The 21,016-nt window shown below is 42.9% G+C and overlaps 1 protein-coding gene and 1 long non-coding RNA gene across 4 annotated transcripts in view; one reads left to right on the top strand and one right to left on the bottom strand.

Annotated features, from left to right (window-relative positions):
* GUCY2F (guanylate cyclase 2F, retinal) overlaps positions 1-20,495 on the bottom strand; it is a 48,261-nt gene extending 27,766 nt beyond the window's left edge. Inside the window, exons 1-12 of one of the 2 annotated variants that reach the window (XM_072032910.1) lie at positions 20,356-20,495; positions 18,628-19,430; positions 17,116-17,417; positions 15,082-15,436; positions 11,396-11,480; positions 8,125-8,221; positions 7,408-7,542; positions 6,607-6,687; positions 5,446-5,622; positions 4,345-4,501; positions 2,785-2,934; positions 341-489 (exon numbers count right to left, since the gene is read on the bottom strand). In XM_072032910.1, the coding sequence (XP_071889011.1) occupies positions 341-489; positions 2,785-2,934; positions 4,345-4,501; positions 5,446-5,622; positions 6,607-6,687; positions 7,408-7,542; positions 8,125-8,221; positions 11,396-11,480; positions 15,082-15,436; positions 17,116-17,417; positions 18,628-19,366 (2,427 nt within the window). In that variant the 5' untranslated portion in view covers positions 19,367-19,430; positions 20,356-20,495. Of the gene's footprint in view, positions 1-340; positions 490-2,784; positions 2,935-4,344; positions 4,502-5,445; positions 5,623-6,606; positions 6,688-7,407; positions 7,543-8,124; positions 8,222-11,395; positions 11,481-15,081; positions 15,437-17,115; positions 17,418-18,627; positions 19,431-20,355 lie in introns of those variants that run through there. The other variant, XM_072032911.1, reaches the window with a different exon arrangement.
* LOC140001385 (uncharacterized) lies at positions 10,392-16,512 on the top strand. Of its 2 annotated transcripts, none has more exons than XR_011806586.1 (5): positions 10,392-10,545; positions 11,163-11,354; positions 11,922-11,973; positions 13,553-13,613; positions 15,088-16,512. It is a non-coding gene; the product is annotated as an uncharacterized lncRNA (long non-coding RNA). The 2 variants fall into 2 exon arrangements; XR_011806585.1 differs by having other exon boundaries at positions 10,401-10,545; positions 11,086-11,354.
* Positions 20,496-21,016: the final 521 nt, after the last annotated feature.

The following is a 21,016-nucleotide window of genomic DNA, read 5'->3' as shown; positions in this document are numbered from 1 at the left end:
AAACATATTGATCTGAAGGAGACACAATTCACAGCTCTTTGATCTCCATGAGACCATCAGGACAGGTATACTGCAAATGTGATGACACCAAGACCATTTCTTTCCTGCTTTACATCCCGTGTGGTGCTCCCACTGAAGTCCAACTTCAGGACAAGGTGTAAGACATGCACAAAGCAGAAAACAACCCAAGAGTAAAGGCAAGACTAGAGCTCTAGGACGTTCTCAATCATTTCTTGGGACCTTGCTTGCAAAAATAAATAAATAAATAAGTTGAAATAAACCAAACCACTTTCCTGCCAAGTAAAAACAAAGGATTGCACCTGCTGCTCTGTTCACTGACCTTGTGAAATATCTCCTCAAAGGTGGGACGTCGTTCGGGGGCTTCACCCCAGCATTGCTTCATTACCTGGATGCACTCCAGGGGGGCCATCTCAGGGGCTATGTTTGGGCGGCACAAGGGAGGGGGTTTCTTCACCTTCTTTATAATTTCTGTGACAAAGAGAAGAATCCAAAACACACGGTGAAATGGGGGCTGAGAGCACAGGCTTCTTCGTCCCTGCCTCGCTCATTCCTTCACCATCACTATTATTTCTCACAACCCCATGGCTGTGTCAAATGAGACGGGGGTTTCCTGCTTTCCTCTGTCAGGAGTCTCTTGGAGGATTTAAAAGGCAAGAAATTCAATTGCCTTCTTGTCCCTGGAGAGACAGGTTACAAGCAATAAAGTGGCTGGATGGGGGAAGCTTGTGTGACAGATCGATGTGTGAGCCTTCAGGCTTATATTTAATGAAATTGCCTCTGACTCTCTCCATCAGGATTTGTGGTCCTCTAAGAGATTAGAGAGTTATGTCCAAGCCCAGACAGGAAGGATACCAGCCACTGACGCTTCATTGTTAACTGGGAACCAGTACGTAGGAGGTTGATGGGAATGGAGGCAGAAGAAAGTATTTTAAGAGGGAGAGCTTGGGTTCAAAACAACATCTGGGAAGTGACTCCCTGGCTAGAGGTGAAACCTAATGAATGCCTGGCTCACAGGTCCTGAGAAGTCAGTCCTTGAATCTGCAGTTTTATAGATAAAGCAGCCCTACCGCAAAGGAGCTGAGCTGTGGGTTTCTTTGACAGCTGGAATATGGATGGGAGAGTGTGACGTCTGAACCCAACCCTGACTTCAGTTTAGGTATTTCTTGTTAAGAATATTCTGGAGGAATTGTTGTTGTAGCTCCCTCTTCCCTGCCCTGGCACTTCACTCCTAATCCCACATTAGCAGCTTGCACTCCTGCAGCCACACCGAGGTGACTGGGGAGCTCACTGCAAGCCAGAGCCCTGAAACTTCAGGGAGGTTTTCAGAGACAGTGTTGTTGTTGTTGTTGTTTTCTTTTTTTTTTGTTTTGTTTTGTTTTATTGTTTTTGTTTTTTACTGCTTTTTAGCCTGACTCTGCAATTTAAACTGAGAAGATACCTTCAGGGAGCCAACCTTGCCCCTGAAAAAAAGTGTAAGGTAGAACTCTTATGTTCCTGCATAAAAACAAACAAACAACAACTGTGATCGTTTTTGAAGGTTTCATCTTGTGAAGTGCAGAGCAGTCATCTGGAGTGAAAACCACCCTCCTTCTGGCAGATACCCTGCATTTCCACAGCTGTTACGGTGAGTACCAAGAGCTTTTCAGCGTTGACAGCTTACTTTAAAGCTCCTTGGACCATCCCACCAGTCTCCACCAAATGAACTAACCAAAACACCTGGCTAAGCATTTCCAGGGGCAGAGAAGGGGAAATGCCTTCTGCAGACAGTTTTAAAGTTCACACCATGCACGAAAGCTCCTTGAGGATTAGGAAGCAATGAATAGAAATTTATCATTTTATCAGGTCTGGGAATTGGAGTGCACTATGTTCAACATCTACTGGGGGTTCCTCTAGGGGTCCAGGAGGGAGAACACCTGCAAATTACATCATATATTGCATCATAGTCCAGCTCTGAATTACACCATGATCATCATTGTCACCGCATTGCAGCAGCAGCTTGGACCACTGCCGTTTTTCCAGGCACCAAATGGCCATACCCCACCTGGGGACTGTCCAACCTAAGTGGGTTTACAGTGGGCATTCACTGAAATCAGCTCTTTTCTGACTCTTCTCACCCCCCCCCCCCCCCCCCCCCCCGTCCAAGTGCTGTGACTTGACCCTGCTTGCAGTGTGTTTGCTCTTCCTATGCCCTCCCAACAGGGTTTGAACAAACGTGAGCTGCACCATGAACAGTTCCCAAGGAATTCACCTATTTGCTATTTCTGATCCGAGCTGCCTTCAGTAGAAGTCACCAGGGTCATGATGCATCACTTTGATCTCTGCCAAGGAGACAGAACCTCTTTAAATGGGGAAGCAATTAAGGAAAAATAGATGGGTTGATGGACAAAGCAGAAAAAAGACATGGCTAGCATGGGGTCCAGCTCAAAAACCTCACCCCTCTCACAACAGACATAAAAGGAATAATGGGTGGGAAGAAACTACAGCAGAGCTGGCCAGCTCTGAAGCATCTAGGGCGGTGACCCAGTGCCCCAACCCCACTAACAGGAGAGATTAGTCATAAACCAAGGCTGAGATCAGAAGTGTACATTTTGATGTTCATTATGGATGTTTTATTGAAAATTTACTTTTTTTTTTTTTTTCACTGAGAATAGTCATGAGATTGAGACATCACTTTCACAGCAACATTTTACCCAAGGGGCTTGAGCAGACTTTTTGTGAGTGCTCTGTGTAAAGCCTTAAAACTGAGCAGAAATCATGGCCTACCTTCCGCTGAGAGGTCTGACGTGCAGTATGGTGGGCCCCGAACAACCACTTCTTGCAGGATAATTGCAAAGCTGTAAATGTCTCCTTTGAATGTGCCTTTTCTGCGCATGTCTGGGTCCCTCAGCAACTCAGGGGCTGTCCAGAGCAATTCTGAAAAAAAATCAAGGGCATCAAACTTCTTGTACTTGGGCTCAGACTTGCTAATTGCAGTGATTCTCCCCGTATTTAAATGCATGCTTCATTTCAGTCATTTGAGGAGAGGTGGAAACATATTTCATTGGTTATTGAATCTTTTATTTCTTGCAATGTGTTAGAAATACTAAACTTCCATACTGTTGAAAAATTTTCCAAATTTCACTCTACCTTTAAAAAAAAAAATTCTGCTGTACCAATAATTTACATTGCATAACACTAGTCCTGAACTTCTGTATAAGAAGTGATCTGACCAGTGTCAGAAGCTTTAACTATTATTTTTTTTTTGTTTAAAAAAACATCACTCAGACAAAATGCTGGTGCTAAAGCTTGGATTCATTGTTACAGGTGTTGTTTATCAATGAAGAAAGAGTTAATAAAGTATTTTATGTAGTTCTCAGATGAAAGCAGTTTCCATCACAGAAGTTTGTGGCAGTCTGAAGTATGACCAGTCTTTATAGTCCTATACTTCAAGTGATGAAAGACGTAGTTGGAAAAAAAATACCCAGACTTATCAGGAAATGATTTTTTTTCAAACTGGGATATTGTTACCCTGGCAGCTGTGCACTGTGGGCAATGGGAATACAGAAATTTTCAGCTACTGCAATATATATAATTAAAGTAAGGGAGAAGAAGATGGGTCTTCTGGCAGATTACGTATCTGAGACACTGGAAATGCATGGGAACCAAATCCTGTGATAGAGGGATCAAAGCACTACATGCCACTTGAAACCAGCTTTCTAGGATAAGCTGGGATACAATAGGAATTCAAGACGAGTGCTGGCAATTTCTTTTCACCCAGAAAGAAATCTCATCAAAATCTTCAAACTCAGTCCCTTGAGATGCTGTCCCTAAGAGGTGGTAATGTCATGTGGCAGCCTTTGGTGACTGGCATGTGAAGGACCTATTTCAAAGAGACTGTTTCAGATAAATTAGTTTTTTGGTTGTTTTTTTTTTTTGTTTGTTTGTTTGTTTTGTCTTGTTTTGTTTTGTTTTAAAAAAGGCTCTTTTTATCTCTTTTGATTTGGCTTAACATAAAACTTCAAAGATGGGGTTGGAGCTAAGAACGTGAAGCCAATTCCACCAGTCGGAGAAATTCAGAATTGCTTCAGATTTGAGGTGTACTTAAACCCTTCCCCAACTACAAAAAGCTTGAGCTCTGTCACTACTTACAACAAAATCTCTTTCCATTACCATGACACTCTGCTATAAGCCTTTGGGATGTCTGAAAAACTTTGCATGTTCTTTTCTATAGCAATTCATTGTATACTGGTACCTGGATGTTGTGAGATGTAAATCCTCATGTGGCCATTGGCTGATAAATCAATGGATCAATATTTCCCCCAAATATTTCCTTAGGGCACCTACCTTCAGGGGGTGGCTGAATATAAGGGCATTTCTGTGCTTCTAAGAGCTCGTTATAACCATAGTCAGTGATCTTCAGCACAAACCGTCCGTCCACAACACAGTTACGAGACTTCAGACGTCCATGGGCAAAATCTCGGTGGTGCAAATACCTAATTCCCTATAAAATACAGAAAAGATTGAGACTGTTCTTTGAGACTATATTATCCATCAGAGGCACTAAGACACCTTGGAGGGCACCAAATACAGCACTGACTCCATGCCAAATGCAGAAGTCAATTAAAATATCATCATCCAGAAGGCTCCAAACTACACAACCAGTGTTAATCAGCCTAGGAAACTAGGGGAGAAGTTTAGAAATTGCTTAGGAACAATAATTTGGCTGCACCCTAAAGTAATACTGAAAAAGACTAGCACCATTAGGAGTCAGATGCCTCCTTCTTTGTAGCCTTAGGACTTATTGCACTCAGAAACTGTACTTTTGGATGAGGTTATGAAGGTGGACACAAGTGGTACCAAATGGTTAAATGAAGGGAAGATACAGAGGTGGTGAGAGCTGGATGCCCTGGCATCCTCCTCCTCCTCAAAGGAGGAGCAGAAGGTGGGTTTCTGGAAGTATACCCTCTTCAAGCCATCTACCCCGGACTCCTAATTCATGATTATGGGATAAAAACACACAGGACACGACTGGAAGTGTGTGAACACTTGCAAAGTGACCACAGATGCATCCACCCTGTAGCAGAGGATGCCTATGGTTTGGTTCTGTGCTGGAACCATTTCTGATTTATGACAGGAAAAGGCCTCTGGAAAGTAGGATTTTGCCACCAAATTCACTGTTCTAGGTGGTCAGTTCCAGTTTGATGTGTGGTTTTAACCTCTCAGCCTGCTGTTGAGGATGTAGTCCTATTACTCTAAACAGTATTTCTCAGATGGTAACAGAACGGGAGTAAGAGGTCTCTACTAAAAACCCATGTATACCAGAATAATTACAGTCACATTGTTTTTCCCTACATTACTCTTAAAATCTCACAGTCCTGGAGGAAATAGCTATGTCAATCTAAAAATCACATGCTGGTCAGGCCTCAGCAGGAGCAATGGATTTACTTTAATTAGATCCATCAGGAGGGAGGACTTGAACATCCAATCCAGCTTCATATCTTCATTTCTCAGTAGGTCTTCCAGGCTTCCTCGGGAGCAGTACTCTGTCACTATGGCAAAGATGCCACAGTCAGAGAAAAAGCCCAGGAACAGATTCACATTTTCGTGACGCAAATCTTTCATCTGAAACAAGACAGTGAATCACAGGAGACCAAGTCAGCCAGACATCTGCTCAGCATCATCAGATGCCCTTACCATTCCTGTCTTTCCAAACAACCTTTCACACAAGAATGGGGAAGAAAACACTATCTTTGCTGCTTACATTCATCTGTCCTACACTTTTTTTTAAGCTTTGCTCATCTTAGTCTAACCATTAAGACAACCAAAGTAAGATATCAAAGACAAACTGAGCAGCAACGTGTTTTTCTTCAGACAAGCTGGACTGGATTTTTCACCAGGACTAAATGGTTTAGGTGGTGTAAGCCGAGTTCAGCATGTGGGGCCTTGCTTCAGCTCTGGTTTGATCTAGAAAGCAATACCATGCCTGGAGTATCCAAAGTCACCCATCAACAGTGGTTTTGGCTAAGTACCCTGGTAAATTTGTTATATTTCTATGCATAATAATGCCATTCATTTGTTAGCAGTAACTGCCAACATCTTATGGCCTTGAATATGGAAAATAAGTGTGTTTGCTTGTCAGTTAATAATAATAGGATAGAAAACTAAACTTTTGAAGGGAGTCTTAGCTGGAAATACAAACCAAATCCCAGAGAAATGCACAGCTATGTCTGTGCCAAACTGCTAGACAGTCAACAAGCAGCACATAAAAATAGCTAGCAGTGCATTACCCTGCCCTCATACAAAAAAGGGTGGTTTCCCCCAAACCACTCTGTCTTTGCAGACAACTTTGTTTAGAGAACTCGTACATTTAGTCTTGCACCAGCTCTGAAGTACGATGCCCAGGATGGGCTGGGACACATCGGTCCCTGGAAGGTTTGTCAGATGCAATCCCGCATGGTCATTTCTCCCAGGTTTAATCAGGCAAGAATTACTGAAAGCCAGGAAGTGTGTTTCAATGGGTATAAACAGGAGAATAAAAATTCCCTGCTGATGCAAAGGCCCCCAGACAACCTTCCCTCCGCGTCCCCACTCAGCCCGTGTTCCTACCTTCCTCAGGATGCTGGTGGAGCTTTGCCGCAGATGGTGAATTGCTCCCGTCTCAAATTTTTTCAGCCACACCCAGTCACCCTGTCCACAATACAGGTGGGTGAATGACAGAGCAAGTCTCTGAACAACGACTAACACTGAGACCTAGGTCCAAATTCCAGACCCTTGAGTCTAAAAGTAGTTGGGGATTTTCAACATCCTTGGCAGTAGGTTCTTTCTATATTTCACCCAAGTGAGAATCCACAGGAAACCCTACAAAAATGGGGTTGAGGCAGGACCTTTACCTAGCACAGAACTTCATAGCTGGACGTACCTATTAGTATCTAATAAACAATATAAATTATTAAATTAGTATTATTAGTATCTAATAAACAATGATACATTGATTAAAAGAGAAAGTAACCCTCTACAGATTCTCTGGCCTCAATAATCTAGTTTTCTTTGTCTCTTTACAAGAAGAATTGCCATGCCATTTATCAAAAAGTTGTATTTTTTGAAATAATTTATTTTATTTTATTTTATTTTATTTTATTTTATTTTATTTTATTTTATTTTATTTTATTTTATTTTATTTTATTTTATTTTATTTTACTTTATTTTATTTTATTTTATTTTATTTTATTTTATTTTATTTTATTTTATTTTATTATTAATTTTATTTCATTTTATTCTGTTTTCACCCTCTGGGGCCATCAGCAGTACTAGCATCCCAGGATCTACAGTACTGCTGCCCAAGATTTTCCCCACCTAAGCAGCTCGGTGACCCAAAGTGGTGGGAGGCTGTATGGTGTCCATACCTACCTCATACAAAGCCACGTTGGAGGTTTCGTGGGTGGCAGCTGTGCTTTTCAAGGAAAAGGAGCGGGTTGGAGACTTCTGGCTTCTGGTTTCGGCTGCTACGCTGTTTGCATCAGTCAGGCTGTCCAAGGTCAGCCTCTGAAAGGCAAAGAAAGCAGATGCAGGACAGTTCACACCTCTGGATGTGATCCTCCGTCCCAGCTCTGCCCAGTATATACATGCCATCAATTTAAGCAATGGGATTGCCCTGCAGCAGTCCATAACTAGTGATAGGACCAGAGGGAATGGCCTCAAGTTGTGCCAGGGGAGGCTCAGGTTGGCAATGAGGAGACATTTCTGCTCAGCAAGAGCGGTCAGGCCTTGGGACAGGTTGCCCAGGGAGGTGGGGGAGTCCCCGTCCCTGGGGGTGTTCAAGGAGAGGTTGGACGTGGTGCTTGGGGACAGGGCTTGGGGGTGACATTGGTGGTAGGGGGGTGGTTGGACCAGATGATCTTGGAGGGCTTTTCCAACCTCTAACATTCTAACAGCTCTAACATTGTGAGTGCATCTAACCTGAGACTCAAAACCACTCAGCATATGGGAAAATATTTGATGTGCAGGAGGAAATGAGGTATGGGGAAGTGAAGGATCTTCCCACAGCTACATGGGTATGGAAATGCCATGCAGCAAACCTGTCTTTGAGGGTCCCACAGGATTAACTGCATGAATGGACAGACTTACCTTTTTATGTAGCTCTGGGTTGATAAAGATAAGGTCATCCAGGGTCAGTATTATCTTGTTAGGCCCCCTGAATAACTGGCTGTTCAGGATGCTGTGCCTGGGAGATTGAGAGAGCCACAGTTACCACTTTTAGCCAGGTAAGTAGTTTCTGACACTGAATCCCCTATGTCTGGCTTCACTGCAGTATTAGGAAAGTGCTGGACGTGGGTAAAAGCAGAAGACAAGCCAAGATGTCCTGACTTGGACTGAAATCCTCTGAGTCAAACAGCAAGGGTTACCAATTCACAAGCAGCAAAATCTTTAATCTCAGAGGGTCTCAGCACAAATAGAGGCTTTGAGTTAATCTACTTACAAATATGAACTGGAGATGTATGTAATTGCATACTTTGTGCTGCTTGCATTTCTTTTTCATATCCCCAGCCGTTCTGTACTAGGGAGAATAGCAGAATTTATCAGACCAGCCTTTCTGGTGAAAAAACAAACCAGCTTTCAGGCACACCAGCCTTTCTTAGGGCTGAACCTTTGGTAATTTATAAAAGCAGCCTGGACAACAGTCACCATCCAAGCATGCTAGATGAATATTGTAGCATGGTGCAGTACGAACCCCACAGCAAGCTACCTCCTTGTAATGACTGCAAACTCCTAAGAGAGGGAAAGGCTGCAAGGGATGAGAGGTTTGTTGTACGTGGCAATGCAGCGTGGAGGTCTTGGAAGCAATAGTGCTGAGCCAGTGCTCTTCTTCTTGGCCATGAGTGATTATATCAAGCAGAAGACTGTGCTGATTCAGATCTACTTCCAGGATCTGAGCCAGATGGGATGTCTATCGCATACTGTGCAGCACAGGACAAATGTTCTTCTGGCATCTCCCAGGGATGCTGCTGCTTGTTTTCCAAGGGATGACTCTGGACTCCTGGAAAGACTACCAGATTTGCAGAATTGCCTCAGGGGAGATAGGAAATTCAATGTACTTGTCAGAAAAAAAATATGTTGCCTGCTACTTGCCCAGCTTCTCTAAAATTGACATAGCAGGAAAGGATGCACTAGCAAGGACAACACGTTCATGGGCTAGTTCAGACAGTCTTGCACAAATTAATATGAAACATTCCAGATTTTCATGGGTAGTTTTCAGCTGGGATTCATCTGACACTCGGACATGACAGCATTTGGACATTTTGTGGACTCAGGAAAGAGATAGAAGTCACACACCACTCTTTCAATGAATGCCAAGGTCTAACACTGAGCACGAACATACTGTCTATGAGACAGTCAAAAATTCATCAGACAAGTACAGAAAAGGGAAATGAAAGCTCTCAATTGCCCCCATTATTACTTTTTTTTTTTTTTTTCAAGTATTTTGTTTACACTCCAGCAGATGTCTGGTCATCTGGTAAGACTAAGTTCATGTTTGATTGCCTGCTAAGACAACTAAAACGTTTCCTGATGAGATCCTCAAAAAACATATTTGATCCTGTTGGCAGTAAGACTCCTTTTACTAACCATGTTGTGGAAGGACTCATTTTGCAATATATCTGCAGATCACCATGATTTAATTTTTCATTGCATGTACCACTCTGGGCATTTCAGAACAGCACAGGTCTTTGGAGTTCAGAGGGAGCCTCATCCATATGTCCACATCACCTTGGCTGATTGATTATCATCATTCTCTAACCACTTTGTCCCTAGCCACCCAAGTCAGCTCCATGCAAAAAGCTCATCACTCATGTACCCTTCACCTGCCCTGCAGAAAACCCTGCTCGATCATGCACATCCTCTCCCCCAGGCATGGAGGAAAGCACCCTGCTGCTGAAAGCGAAGCGTGGAGAGTGGAGTGACTCATTTAAGGTCATGCAGCTGATCCCTGGCAGAGCTTAGACCAGTGCTCCCACATCTGAACTCAGTCCACGCTGTGGTTTAAATTTAGTTCCAGACGTGCCCTGCCCTAACATAAATCATTGTCTGAGTCACACTAGACTTTATTTTTTTTCTCTCTTTTCCCCTGCAGATGGCCATACATCTTTACTTTACGACTAAGCCTTCCCAGGCACAGTCTGGTACTTGTGGAACAGCTTTCACGTAGAAGAGGCAGAAAAAAAATGTCTTTTATTTGTGTAATCATAGAGACTGGTGGCCAAGGCATAGAGCAGGGCTTTAAGATGTGGGTGGATGGAGGCCACCTCCTCAGTGCCTGCAATTATCAAGTATTAGAAGCAGCTGTGTGTCATAAACAGGGGTGCTGTTTGAGGTGTTGCTTGCTGGGTGGCCTTATATCATATGGGTTTGGAGGGATGATTCAGAAGTGGGGAGAGAACACGTTTGAGGATGATCTGACAGGCTGAGCTGGATGGGAAATTCCAGGAGCCCTGCTCTGCTGAACCCATTGCTGCTGGATAAATATGCCTTCTAATTTCAGTCCTGTACCATGTAGGTGTCACCAATGACAGACAGATTCCTCCAGGGGAGAGTTTGGAGTAGAAGAGTACATTAGATTGTGGCTATGCTGTCTTCACAAAGATCAAGCCACCAAAGTTCATGTCGGCTCGTATCCACCTTGGATATATAGTTGGGAGAGAAGTGTGGTTTGTACAATTGGTGGAAGCTGTATCTTCCTCATCAGACTATTGTTTTGCTCCAGAGCAAATCCTATGCCCAGAACAATGTATATGCAATGTGAGTGACCAGGGACCTGGACTCCAGCTCATAGCAAGGAATAAATTGGCTTGACAATAAAGAGGTGTTCTAGTTCATTGCTCCAAACCCTTTCCAGAGAGAGTCTCTCTCTCTTTCTTTCCAGTGCATGGAAAAAAGGAAGAGGGTCAGCCTATGTGCTAGGTAGGTAAATCACATAGGAGACAGAAATGCAGAAAAGAACGATCTGGAGTAAGAAAAAAGACATTTAAAATGGCAGCCCTCTTGGTCTCCACCCTGAAGTTCTCAAAGCAGATTCCTGTTGTTGATTTGTAGGGCATACTTTGCACTTCTAAAGAGATACTCATCTTTGTAATGCTTCAGAGACGTCATCCAGTTAATCCTTCCTGCAGCAAACTACAATCTTCTTCTAAAGCTGGACTGGATTAAGTGTGAAATGGCTCCACCCCAGACTACAGAACCAATGATCACACCACCCAAGCCTCAATCACTTAATAAAATGAAGAGACATTTGGCTGGAGGGCAGAGACCACAACCAAACCTGCAACACATGGCCCAAGCTGCTGGCAAGCCTCCCACAGAAGGTAAAATTAGCTCTAAATCAAATATGTGCTGCAATTCTCACCTGATAAGATAAGCTAGGCCCGCAGCACAAAGCACCAGGGCAAATACCAGCATTGCTCCCAAAATCATGATTGTAGGCTCAATCCCTGTGCAAAGAGAGGGGGAAAATCAGTGGATTAGAAAATTGATTAATTAGAATAATAATTAAGAATTGGAATGATATTCAAATAATTAGAATAAATAAGAAAAATAATTTGATTTAGGCAATAATATTAAAATTACCAATATAACGCCTTCAGACTACAGAGTCAAATATTAAGCTAGAAAGATGCTAGAAAACGATTCTTATTTAATGCTAATTTGTGAATACACAACTGCTGACTGCATTTGCATGAAACTACTTTAATTTTTTACTTACATGCATGCACATTTTTCTCCTTTTTTTTTTTTTTTTTTTTTAATGAGATACAGAGTCCTGAATCAGTGGGAAAAATAGTAAATAACTGGACTCACAGACAAGAATTAAGTCGTACAGACAGCTTCTACAAAGTTCATAACTTCTGAACATTTGACCCTCTTCTCTCCAGGAACCGAAACACTGAAGAAGCTTTATCATGTGGTACCAAACTGACTGCCAGTGTGAGTCACCAGTCCATCTGGGATTTTTCATTCCCTGCTACTGATGTCTAATGCTGAAAAGAGCAGAAGAGCAGGGAGACGAGGTTGATGTCTCAATGGGCCCATTGACAGAATGTACTGGAGATGGTTTGCTCATGAGTTTATTTGCTAGGGAGCTAAGGAAAACTGACATGAATGGATGAGCTCAATTCCAGCGGGAAGAGCTTGCTGCCTCTGCCTCTTCTATCTTTGATTTATATTTACTTTATTCTCTCTGTGTTCAGAGATCCTCTAACACAAACAAGCATGCAGAAATTTGGGTTGATAAAAAGTTCATGACTCTAAGTCTCTCTTGCACCTAAGTCTTAGGGCATTTTGTGAGACATGGAGCTTCCCAGTGAAAGCTGCAGGAATTTTTGAAAAATTGCATATTTTCCAGGGGCAGACAAAACATTTTAGTTGAATTTTTCCTGGTAGATTTGTACTAATTTTCTGTTTCAGTCCAGGGCTCAGTCCCTGATTGTCCTTATGCATATAAGTCACTCTGCTTTCATGGCTAGAGCCATGAAAAAAGAGGGGCTGGATCAGCTAGAGGCAGACTTGCAGGACACCTGGTGCTCTGCACCTGTGGTTATCTGCTGGGAAACCTATTACTGAAGAGAGAATACCCTCGAATAACTTAGTCACAGGGGCATGGGTTGGGTTTCTTGCTGCACAAAGGAGCAAATGCCTTCCTGACAAGATAATGGTGCAGTGTAGGGGTATGAAAATCCCATCTCACATCCCTGCATGGTCATCCAACAATTTCAGAGAGAATCTGTATGCCAGACCACATTGTGGTAGGAATAATGTGGAGTTTGCTGATGTTCTCTTCTGCATCCAGTTGTGTTTGGTTTGGTTGTTTATTTTGTTTGGTTTTGTTGTTGGTGGTGGTTTCTTGTTTGTTTTGGTTTTTGATTTTACCAGTGCTGTCTCCTAAGCTTCCTCAGATAGCTCCCTATAACCCATCATGGTGTGAGGACTCTTCCACAACTGAAAAATGCCTAAGTCCCATTTCCTTCACTGAAGCAGCACCTGATAGGCTAAGTGAGACCTTGTTGAAGCACAAAATTCACTGGGATGAATGAGAGGCAGTAAAAGGACAAAAGAAGTGAAAAATAAGCACCCAGAAATACAAACCTTAAGTAACAGGAGTTAGCAGAGGTAATACCAAAGAGCAGAGTGCTCGTGTCACCATGTAAAGCCTCGAGGAAACTCAGTCAGAACTTTGTAACTCATTAGAAGTGAAAACAAGGTTAAAATGGGCTCACTGGAATGAGCAAATTTAAGTCATACTCAAGGGACTTTGGGGGATTGTGTTGAACTCATTAAAGGGACGGTGAGAGTATGTAAAACTTCTTCTGGGATGTATAGAGGTAGGGATAAAAATGGGGAAAAGGAATCACTGGGAATGGGTTGAAGCTCAAGAATGGGGTAATGGAGAGGATGGGATGCTGGTCACACATAAACGTGCATTTTTTTGGCTAAACACTGCACATGCTTATCACAATCTGTCCTACTATCTCCTTCTATTCCTTTTTTTTTTTTTTTTTTTTCCTAGGTGAGGGTGTTCTCTATTCTGCCTGTGTGTGATGCTTGAAGACATCAAGTCAGTCTAATCAGTGAGTAAGATAAGGGGTCTGAGAGCCTGCTGCCAGGTGAGAGACCGTGGGTGTGGGAGCCAGCTCCTGGAGAGATCAAAGGGTTTGGCACCCTGGGGAGAGCCAAAGAGGCCCTGGGCCCAGCTTGGCGCCCAGGAGGTGCCCTCTGCCCCTCAGGAAGCACTGCTGGGCTGGGCGGGTGCCAGAGCCCTGGCACAGGCTGCCCAGAGAGGGGCTGGGGGCTCCTCCTTGGGGATCTCCAGACCCTTCTCTCCCTCTCTCAGCACCTTGGAAGCTTCACATCCACACCTCTTCTACCCCTAACTCCATACAAAATCCAGACTGAGGCCTAGGTTTAGTTCCAGTCATAAAATCCAGTCTCTGAAATATTAGTAATAATAATAAATTGCCACTTCCCTGACAAATGCTTTTATGCTTTTGTAAAGGTGGGAACATAAAACCTGATCTCTCTAAAAATCAGTGGGATCTTTCTGTAGACTGCAATGGGATGCTGAATTGCTGTGCTGTTCCTAGTGACAATGAAGAATTAGATATATGGCGAGATTATATATACTTGTCGGCTGCTCTAAGATCAGTATATCTCCAATCTCCATGGAGCTACTCTGACTTAAATCAGCTACAACTGAGCCAAGGGGAGTGCTTTCCTCAGCTGCTGAATGAAATATTCTGTAGAAGTGGTTAAGTTTGTCTATTTAAGTCATATCCCAGAACAGTAGGAATAAACGTGTATTATTATAAACAAATATGTCAAGTGGAAGCTAAGTATCCTACCCTGAGAATTAGGTTTCCCTGTTGACTTTAAAACTGCAGAGCAGTTGCCTCAAGTTAAAAACAGTAAGTGCAACCGGTGTTCAGTCTAGCAAACCCTGGAAAATATTTCTTCAGTCTTCTTAAGTCTTCAATGACCACTTCATTTGTCTACTCCAACACTTTGAGTAATGATTATTTTCTTTTCTTGATGAGCTCTGATGAGCCTTAACACCACATACCTAACTCTTTAGAGGCTGGGGTTTACCAGGGCTGATGGTGGGAGCTGATGGTGAGAGCATGTGCAGCCTAAGAACAATGTCTTCAGCACAAATCCTCTTAGTTCCCTGTCCCTCAAAAGGACAGGGACACTTTGCTGGGTGGAGCCACTGGCATATATTGTTTGCTATCTAGCATATATTACTTGCAGATGTTGACTGTTAGACCTGGAAAACTCTTTCCAGAACCCAAAAGTGGCAACAACATTATTGATCTGAAAAACCAGTAAGAGAATCTTGTGGATAAATGTAGGATCTCTGCACAGGACTCCCACTACAAGTAGAGTGAAGACCAGTCATCTTCATGGGAATTTCTTGGGTTTGGTCTTTTCTCTTTGGGGAAATCTAACTTAGTAGATAATTACACAGAGTAAGAAAAAAGATGAAATAAATAAGAAGGGTAGGTCTGATGACATTTGACCACAGTATTTTGTTTTTCTTACCTCCAGTGCAGAGAACGTCTGGATCGAACCAACAGCTGCAGTCTGCTTTGGGAGGGGCTCCACTGGGAAAGTGGATGTCCTGGCCGAGGGATGTCACATCCTCTAAAGACATGTCCAGCAAGTGGGTTGGGAAGAGTTGGCTCCCATGACCATCTGTGTCCAGTACGACATAGTTGCTCAGCCACTTCCCACAGCTGTCTGTCTCTAACCACTGGCTAAATCCAGGGAAACTGACGTTTTTCGTGTGTTCTGTTATGTTAACTCCTGAGACCCAGGCTCCTTTTTTCCGAGCACTGCTTATAGCCATTGCCATGAAGTAAATGGCATCATAGATTGTCCCAAAGAGTGGAGAAACCTGAAATTACAGATAAAATTCTGGTCAGGACATACTGCTGCCAACTTCTGGTTTAACATCGACATCAGAAGATGTCCCTCTGGCTTATCCGTAAACTCAAGAATTGAGACAATAGGTTTTGTTCTCCAGGTTTGTCACAGACCTGTGCAAATTCAGACTGATAGCTGGATCTAGGAGGATATATTAGAGGACTTGAATAACTTTGTTTTCCATTCAACATTAAGTCTAGGTATAAGATCTTGAAAACTTTTGGACATCTGAAGTATTAAAAATGCTAAAGGGAGGTACTTGAACCCATGAGCATTAAGGCTCACAGAAAAATGGGTTTGAAGAATCTTAGATTGAAGGTAGCTCTGTCAAAAACATATGTGAATATTTCTTACAGTTGCTTCCCAAAATACACTTTCAAAATATTTTTAAAATCAAGTAAAATTACTTTATGGGAAGAGGCAAGACTATGAGCCTGACGTTCAGCTGGCTTTTTATGACAGCCAGCCTCAAAGGATTGAGCTAAAACATCTTCCACAAATAAAAGATCACAGCAAGAGACTCGGCTCCCTACCCAGCTAGGAAAAATGTCATACTCAGGTTATCAGTCCTCTCTGTCAAAGCATTGATTATTCCTAAGACATAGAATTCACTGCCAGAGAAAATCTGTCCTCTGGGGTACCAAAGCCTTTTTCATTGCTCCCCTCTGTGCCAGACTTGATTTAAGAGTCTGTACCTTTCCCTCTCCCCCCAAAAATGGTTGTTTTTGTAGACATATGATCATTCACAGTTGGTAGTTGAAGAGAGATTATAGCCAATACACTCATTATAAAATGAGAAGTGCTGCTGGGAACTACAGAATTTGATGTCTATGGAGGGATTTGTTGACCAGATGTAGACACCTACAGTGAAGAATCCTACACTCAGTATAGTTACCCTGGGCTCTCATTGCAGTGAAGGAAAAGATATGGATGCTTAAGACATGATTCCTACTTTCTAAAGTAGACACCCATGCAGATCTGATAAATTGTGCCTTAAAAGTGCTTAAATTTTTGGAAGATCCTAGTGAGATTTGAAGATTAGTGCAGCTGAATTCTGCATCTCCTCACCAGCACAACAGATTCTCCAATTCTAATGTCTAAAAGGTAGAACTTGACTGTGGGGTTTGGTTTGGTTTGGTTTTTGTTTGTTTTTTTTTTAGATAGACTTTGAGATAATTGTTCTGGCATGTTTGAAAGAACAACTTTGACTGAAGTGCTAAGAAGCACGAGGCAGCAATAATAATCAGCACTTCCACCTAGAAGCATCCAGTATTTGGTTTGTTGCAGCCCCTCAAAAAATTATCAGATGTGGGAATCTTATTTTGGTGCTTTAAGCTGGGGTCACAGACTTTATCCACCTGAAGAGAGACCACTTTAGCTTGGGTTTACTGCAGTTAACTAAGTTAAACCAAATCTGAGAGCCCATTTCTCTTGAATTCCCATCACAGCTCTGCAGTTGAACTGACTTTGATTGCCAGACAATCAGGAGAAATACCTTTTCCAAACAAATGCAGACAACACCCAACCTTCACCATATTTTTCTCAAAATGCAAGCACACGGTCTCTCTCCTGTCCTTTCTCTGTAAGTATTGTTTGAACTACATGTCCTGTTACCATGTCCCGGAAAAGCTCGAGAAAAAGAATATTTACCTGTGTAGCTTCCAGCTCCCTGGCTATTTCACCATTTTCTTTAGCTTCCCTGAATGCATCATAAAAAGTCCTGTTCCCAGATTCCAGTGTAATAGTCAGCACAGCATCATATGCTTCCTGGAGCTTGGTGTCATTGTCGAGGGCATAGAATGAGATATTTTGGTAAGGAAGACTGTAAAGTAAAGTGTCGTATGGAATGAGGACGTATCTTCCATCTGTTAGTCCCATTTCCTGAGCTTTTGTGAGCAAGGTGGCCTGTTCCTCCCCTCCAATGAGCACAGAATGCATGCACAGAAGTATAACTGAAACACAAGGACCACAGAGTTATTAATCCATTTGGGCTTTTCAAAATAAAACAGGAGGGTAATCATGATCCTATGCTGTCATTAACTGAGCCGTGAGCTTTCCCTTCATGTGCCTTGAGCTGAAGGACACCACACAGTCATCAGCAGTGCCCAACTTGCACCCATTCATCCCATCACCAGCTATAGAGATTTTGGTTGGACACTCCTTAGGAAAGAAAGTATTCCTGACAAATGAGGAACTGAAGTGAACAAGGGCATTTTTTTCAGGTATTTGAATTACAGGAAACAAGCAGGTACTTCTAGGCAGTGATTTATCACGTACTATATATAGCAGGGAGCTTAAGCTGGCCAGATGAATCGTGTTTGAGAAGGGACCGGTTCTTTGTTAATGGAAGCAGCCCATCATCTCTAGCTCAAACAGAGTAGTGATGGAGATGAGATGAACCCACCCAAGCTGGTTTTGCTCTCCATCATAGAGCTGAGCACTGATAAAAATCAAGTTATACACCACCTTCCTACCCTTGTTTGTTAGCCTTTAGCCTAAAAAGCAAATTTTATTTAAAATGCATCCTCAGCTGGATTTGCAGTGCTGATTGCAAAGATACATCCAGTATCAGAGCTGTGTCACAGACTTCCTGAAAGGCTTTGAACCAGGACAACAAGGCTTTTACCCATTTTCTTAAGATAAAACAGAGCATTCATTACTACATGCATTGTACACCAGCAGGGATGCTTCTGTTGCTTTAGTATGCGGTGTATAACACTGGATTTCACCCCCAAAAACTCACTGAACCCAGGTAGCAAGGACACAGCATTTCCAAAGCATGAGATTTCTGATAATTCAAAACACCAACAATACAAAACCTTCCTACAAACCCCTCTTTACACTTGATAGGGTCAAGCTGAGACACCCATCTCAACTAAACACTGTCTTTTCACACGAGCTGGACACAGACTTAGATGCTGTAGACTACAATTTTATTCTATCTCCTTCACATACAAAATGCCCAGCATTCTTTCACATGAAACCCTGGCTCTGTTAAGGTCAGAGATAAAATTCTGCTTGACTTAAATAACTTCAGAATTTCATTCTCTAGGTTATGTTCATGGATAACAATGCAGGCCATACCCTGGAGAAAAAAAAATAAAAATAAAAAAAAAAAGTAAAAAGAAAAGGAGTGAGACTCAAAGCACTCAAAGCACTTACTTTTAATGCCACCAACTTTTTTGATCTTGTTCCAAGTGTCTTCAATGCCTTTTTCTCCTTTACCCATGGCTGTAACAATGCCTACAGGAAGCCCCTCGTTCCTGAGTGCACTTGCTAACTTGTTGGCTGTGTCCATCCAAACATCCTGGTTGGAAGCAATGATGCCAACGTGAGCCCAGTTAAAGTATTTCATGATTGTAAACAAAACTTGGGTTGGAGAGGGCAGGGTCCTGGCAAATGCAGGGTGATGGGTGGTGGAATCCAGTTTATAATTGATGCACGTCCATGAGAAGATGGTTTTATTCCAGTTTTCCCCTAAAAGAGTAGCCACCTCACAGAAGCCAGGGTTCAGAGGGCCTACGAAAGCTGAGGAAAATTTTCCAAAGTCAATGAATCTAACCAGAGCTTTTGATGTCTCACAATCTTCTTGCAGGACCACATAATCCAATCTCTGGCCAAGGTCTAGCGAAGGGTCTTTGCTTATTCGTTCCACCGCTAACCTGGCAGCCGCATGGGGAAAGGCTTTGGAGAAGAAGGGATCACAGTCCCAGGGTCCGAGCAGTCCAATTTTAAAAATGGAACAATGCACCGGAGGGGAAACTGCGATTATTCCCAACAGCAGCCACCAGAGAGCGTGGAAAAACGTCTTGAATGAATTTCCAGTGTTGAACGTCTGCAACTTAATGTGCCTCGACAGCACCCAGAGCAAGCTGTTAGGACACGGTAGGAGAAATGACATTGTTTTACAGGCAGGGAGACTGAAGCTGAGCTCGTCAGGAAGCCAAGCAGTGCATTACCAGCTGCTGGAAGAAAAGCAGATTACATTTGCCTTCCTGTGTACGTATTTGCTCGGTGCATGTAGGTAGAGCTGAATCAGCCCAAATTATACAACAGCTCTCAAGGTGCAAGTGTATGGGGTGCCAAAAACCTGCATAGCCCCATGGATGTGCACCACAAAAACCATTGTACCACACAGAAAACCCTACCAATTGCCAGTTAAACTCCCTGTGGTCCTAAAATGCACACCTATATTAACATTTTTTAAAGTTTTGCAATATATTTTGAAACGAGCCAGTGAAGAGTGACTCTGTTTGCAGCAAAAAATGCAACCTATGCGTACAGCATTTTTGAAGTTCTTCGGAAGATAAATCCCAAACCACATAGAAAAACACATAAATAAGAGCACAAACAGATAAAATGCACTGAGCCAGCAACTTCTGCCACTCCCAAAACCTCAGTGAGCTGTGAAAATGAACCAAAGCCCATATACACATAAACACATGCACACAAACAGGTACTGGCCCATATATGCAGGTACTTAGAGTTGTATATGTAAATGCATATGATTTTAAAACTTTATGAAAAGGTTTTTCAAGGTCAAACTTATCTCATTTGCCAGTGTCTTTTAAACCTGGCAGATGGAAAGGTGGAAAACCAGGTAGCCACAAAACGAGGTAAAAGCAATATTATGATTGGAATTTAGCTAAGAACTGTTAAACAACTGCCATGGCAGAAGCTTTGTATTCAAGCTTGGTGTAAAATATTTGTTATTAAAGACTAAGAGCCATACGTTTTGGGGAGTAAAGGACCCACCCCTCACAGCCAGGCACAGAAATCCCAAACCCACAGCAGCTCCTCCACCATCAATAACATCATCCCATGGCTGAGAAAATTTGCTGATCCAAACAAGTTTGTGCTCTAAAAGCAGCAGCCCCCTTACCAGCTTACCTGTTCATTACCAGAGAAGTATTTTTATCCTGGATCTTCATCCACTGGGGCTGAGTGTGCTATAAATATACCCGCAGGTCCTTTATGGAGAGAGCCCTCCAGGAAAAGCCACCCACCAGCAGAGCAACATCTCACTGGTGGTGATGGATCTCCTGGGACATGGATCCTTCCCCAGGGAGAGGTGATGCATGGTGGGCCTCCGTGCAAGTGCCCACCTCCTTCAGGCTGGGATTTTCACAGGACACCCCAGCTGGTGCTCTGGGACCCTCTGGCAGTCTCAAAATCTTCCTGTGCTCCCTTTGGTGAGGACCATCCTTCTCCTCCAGGGTTTCATGAATCGGGGTGCATCACCCCAAGATCTTTGGACCTCGGTGAAGGTCTTGCAGAACTCCAAGGCTGCCTCACTCCGAACTGCCTCAGTGCAAGGACTTATTCATATCTAACTCAGTAATTGTAGGGATGGCGTCTTAAGGCTCTGCCTTTGGATTAGTGGGATTTAGCTCCTGGGATCTGCCCCTTGCAGAACAGATCCTTAAGTCTCTGCACCACAGCTCCCCTTCCACCCTGAAGCAGCAGAGCCAAGAGCTTTTTCAGGCCTGGGGTAAGCAAAATATTTGATTTCAGACCCCACCATCCTGTTGATGTTTTTTTTTACAGTCCC

Source organism: Anas platyrhynchos, chromosome 1, assembly GCF_047663525.1.
Source record: "Anas platyrhynchos isolate ZD024472 breed Pekin duck chromosome 1, IASCAAS_PekinDuck_T2T, whole genome shotgun sequence".
Lineage (NCBI taxonomy): Eukaryota > Metazoa > Chordata > Aves > Anseriformes > Anatidae > Anas > Anas platyrhynchos.
Note: the sequence above shows the minus strand (reverse complement) of the source record. Positions and strands in the feature narration are given on the sequence as shown.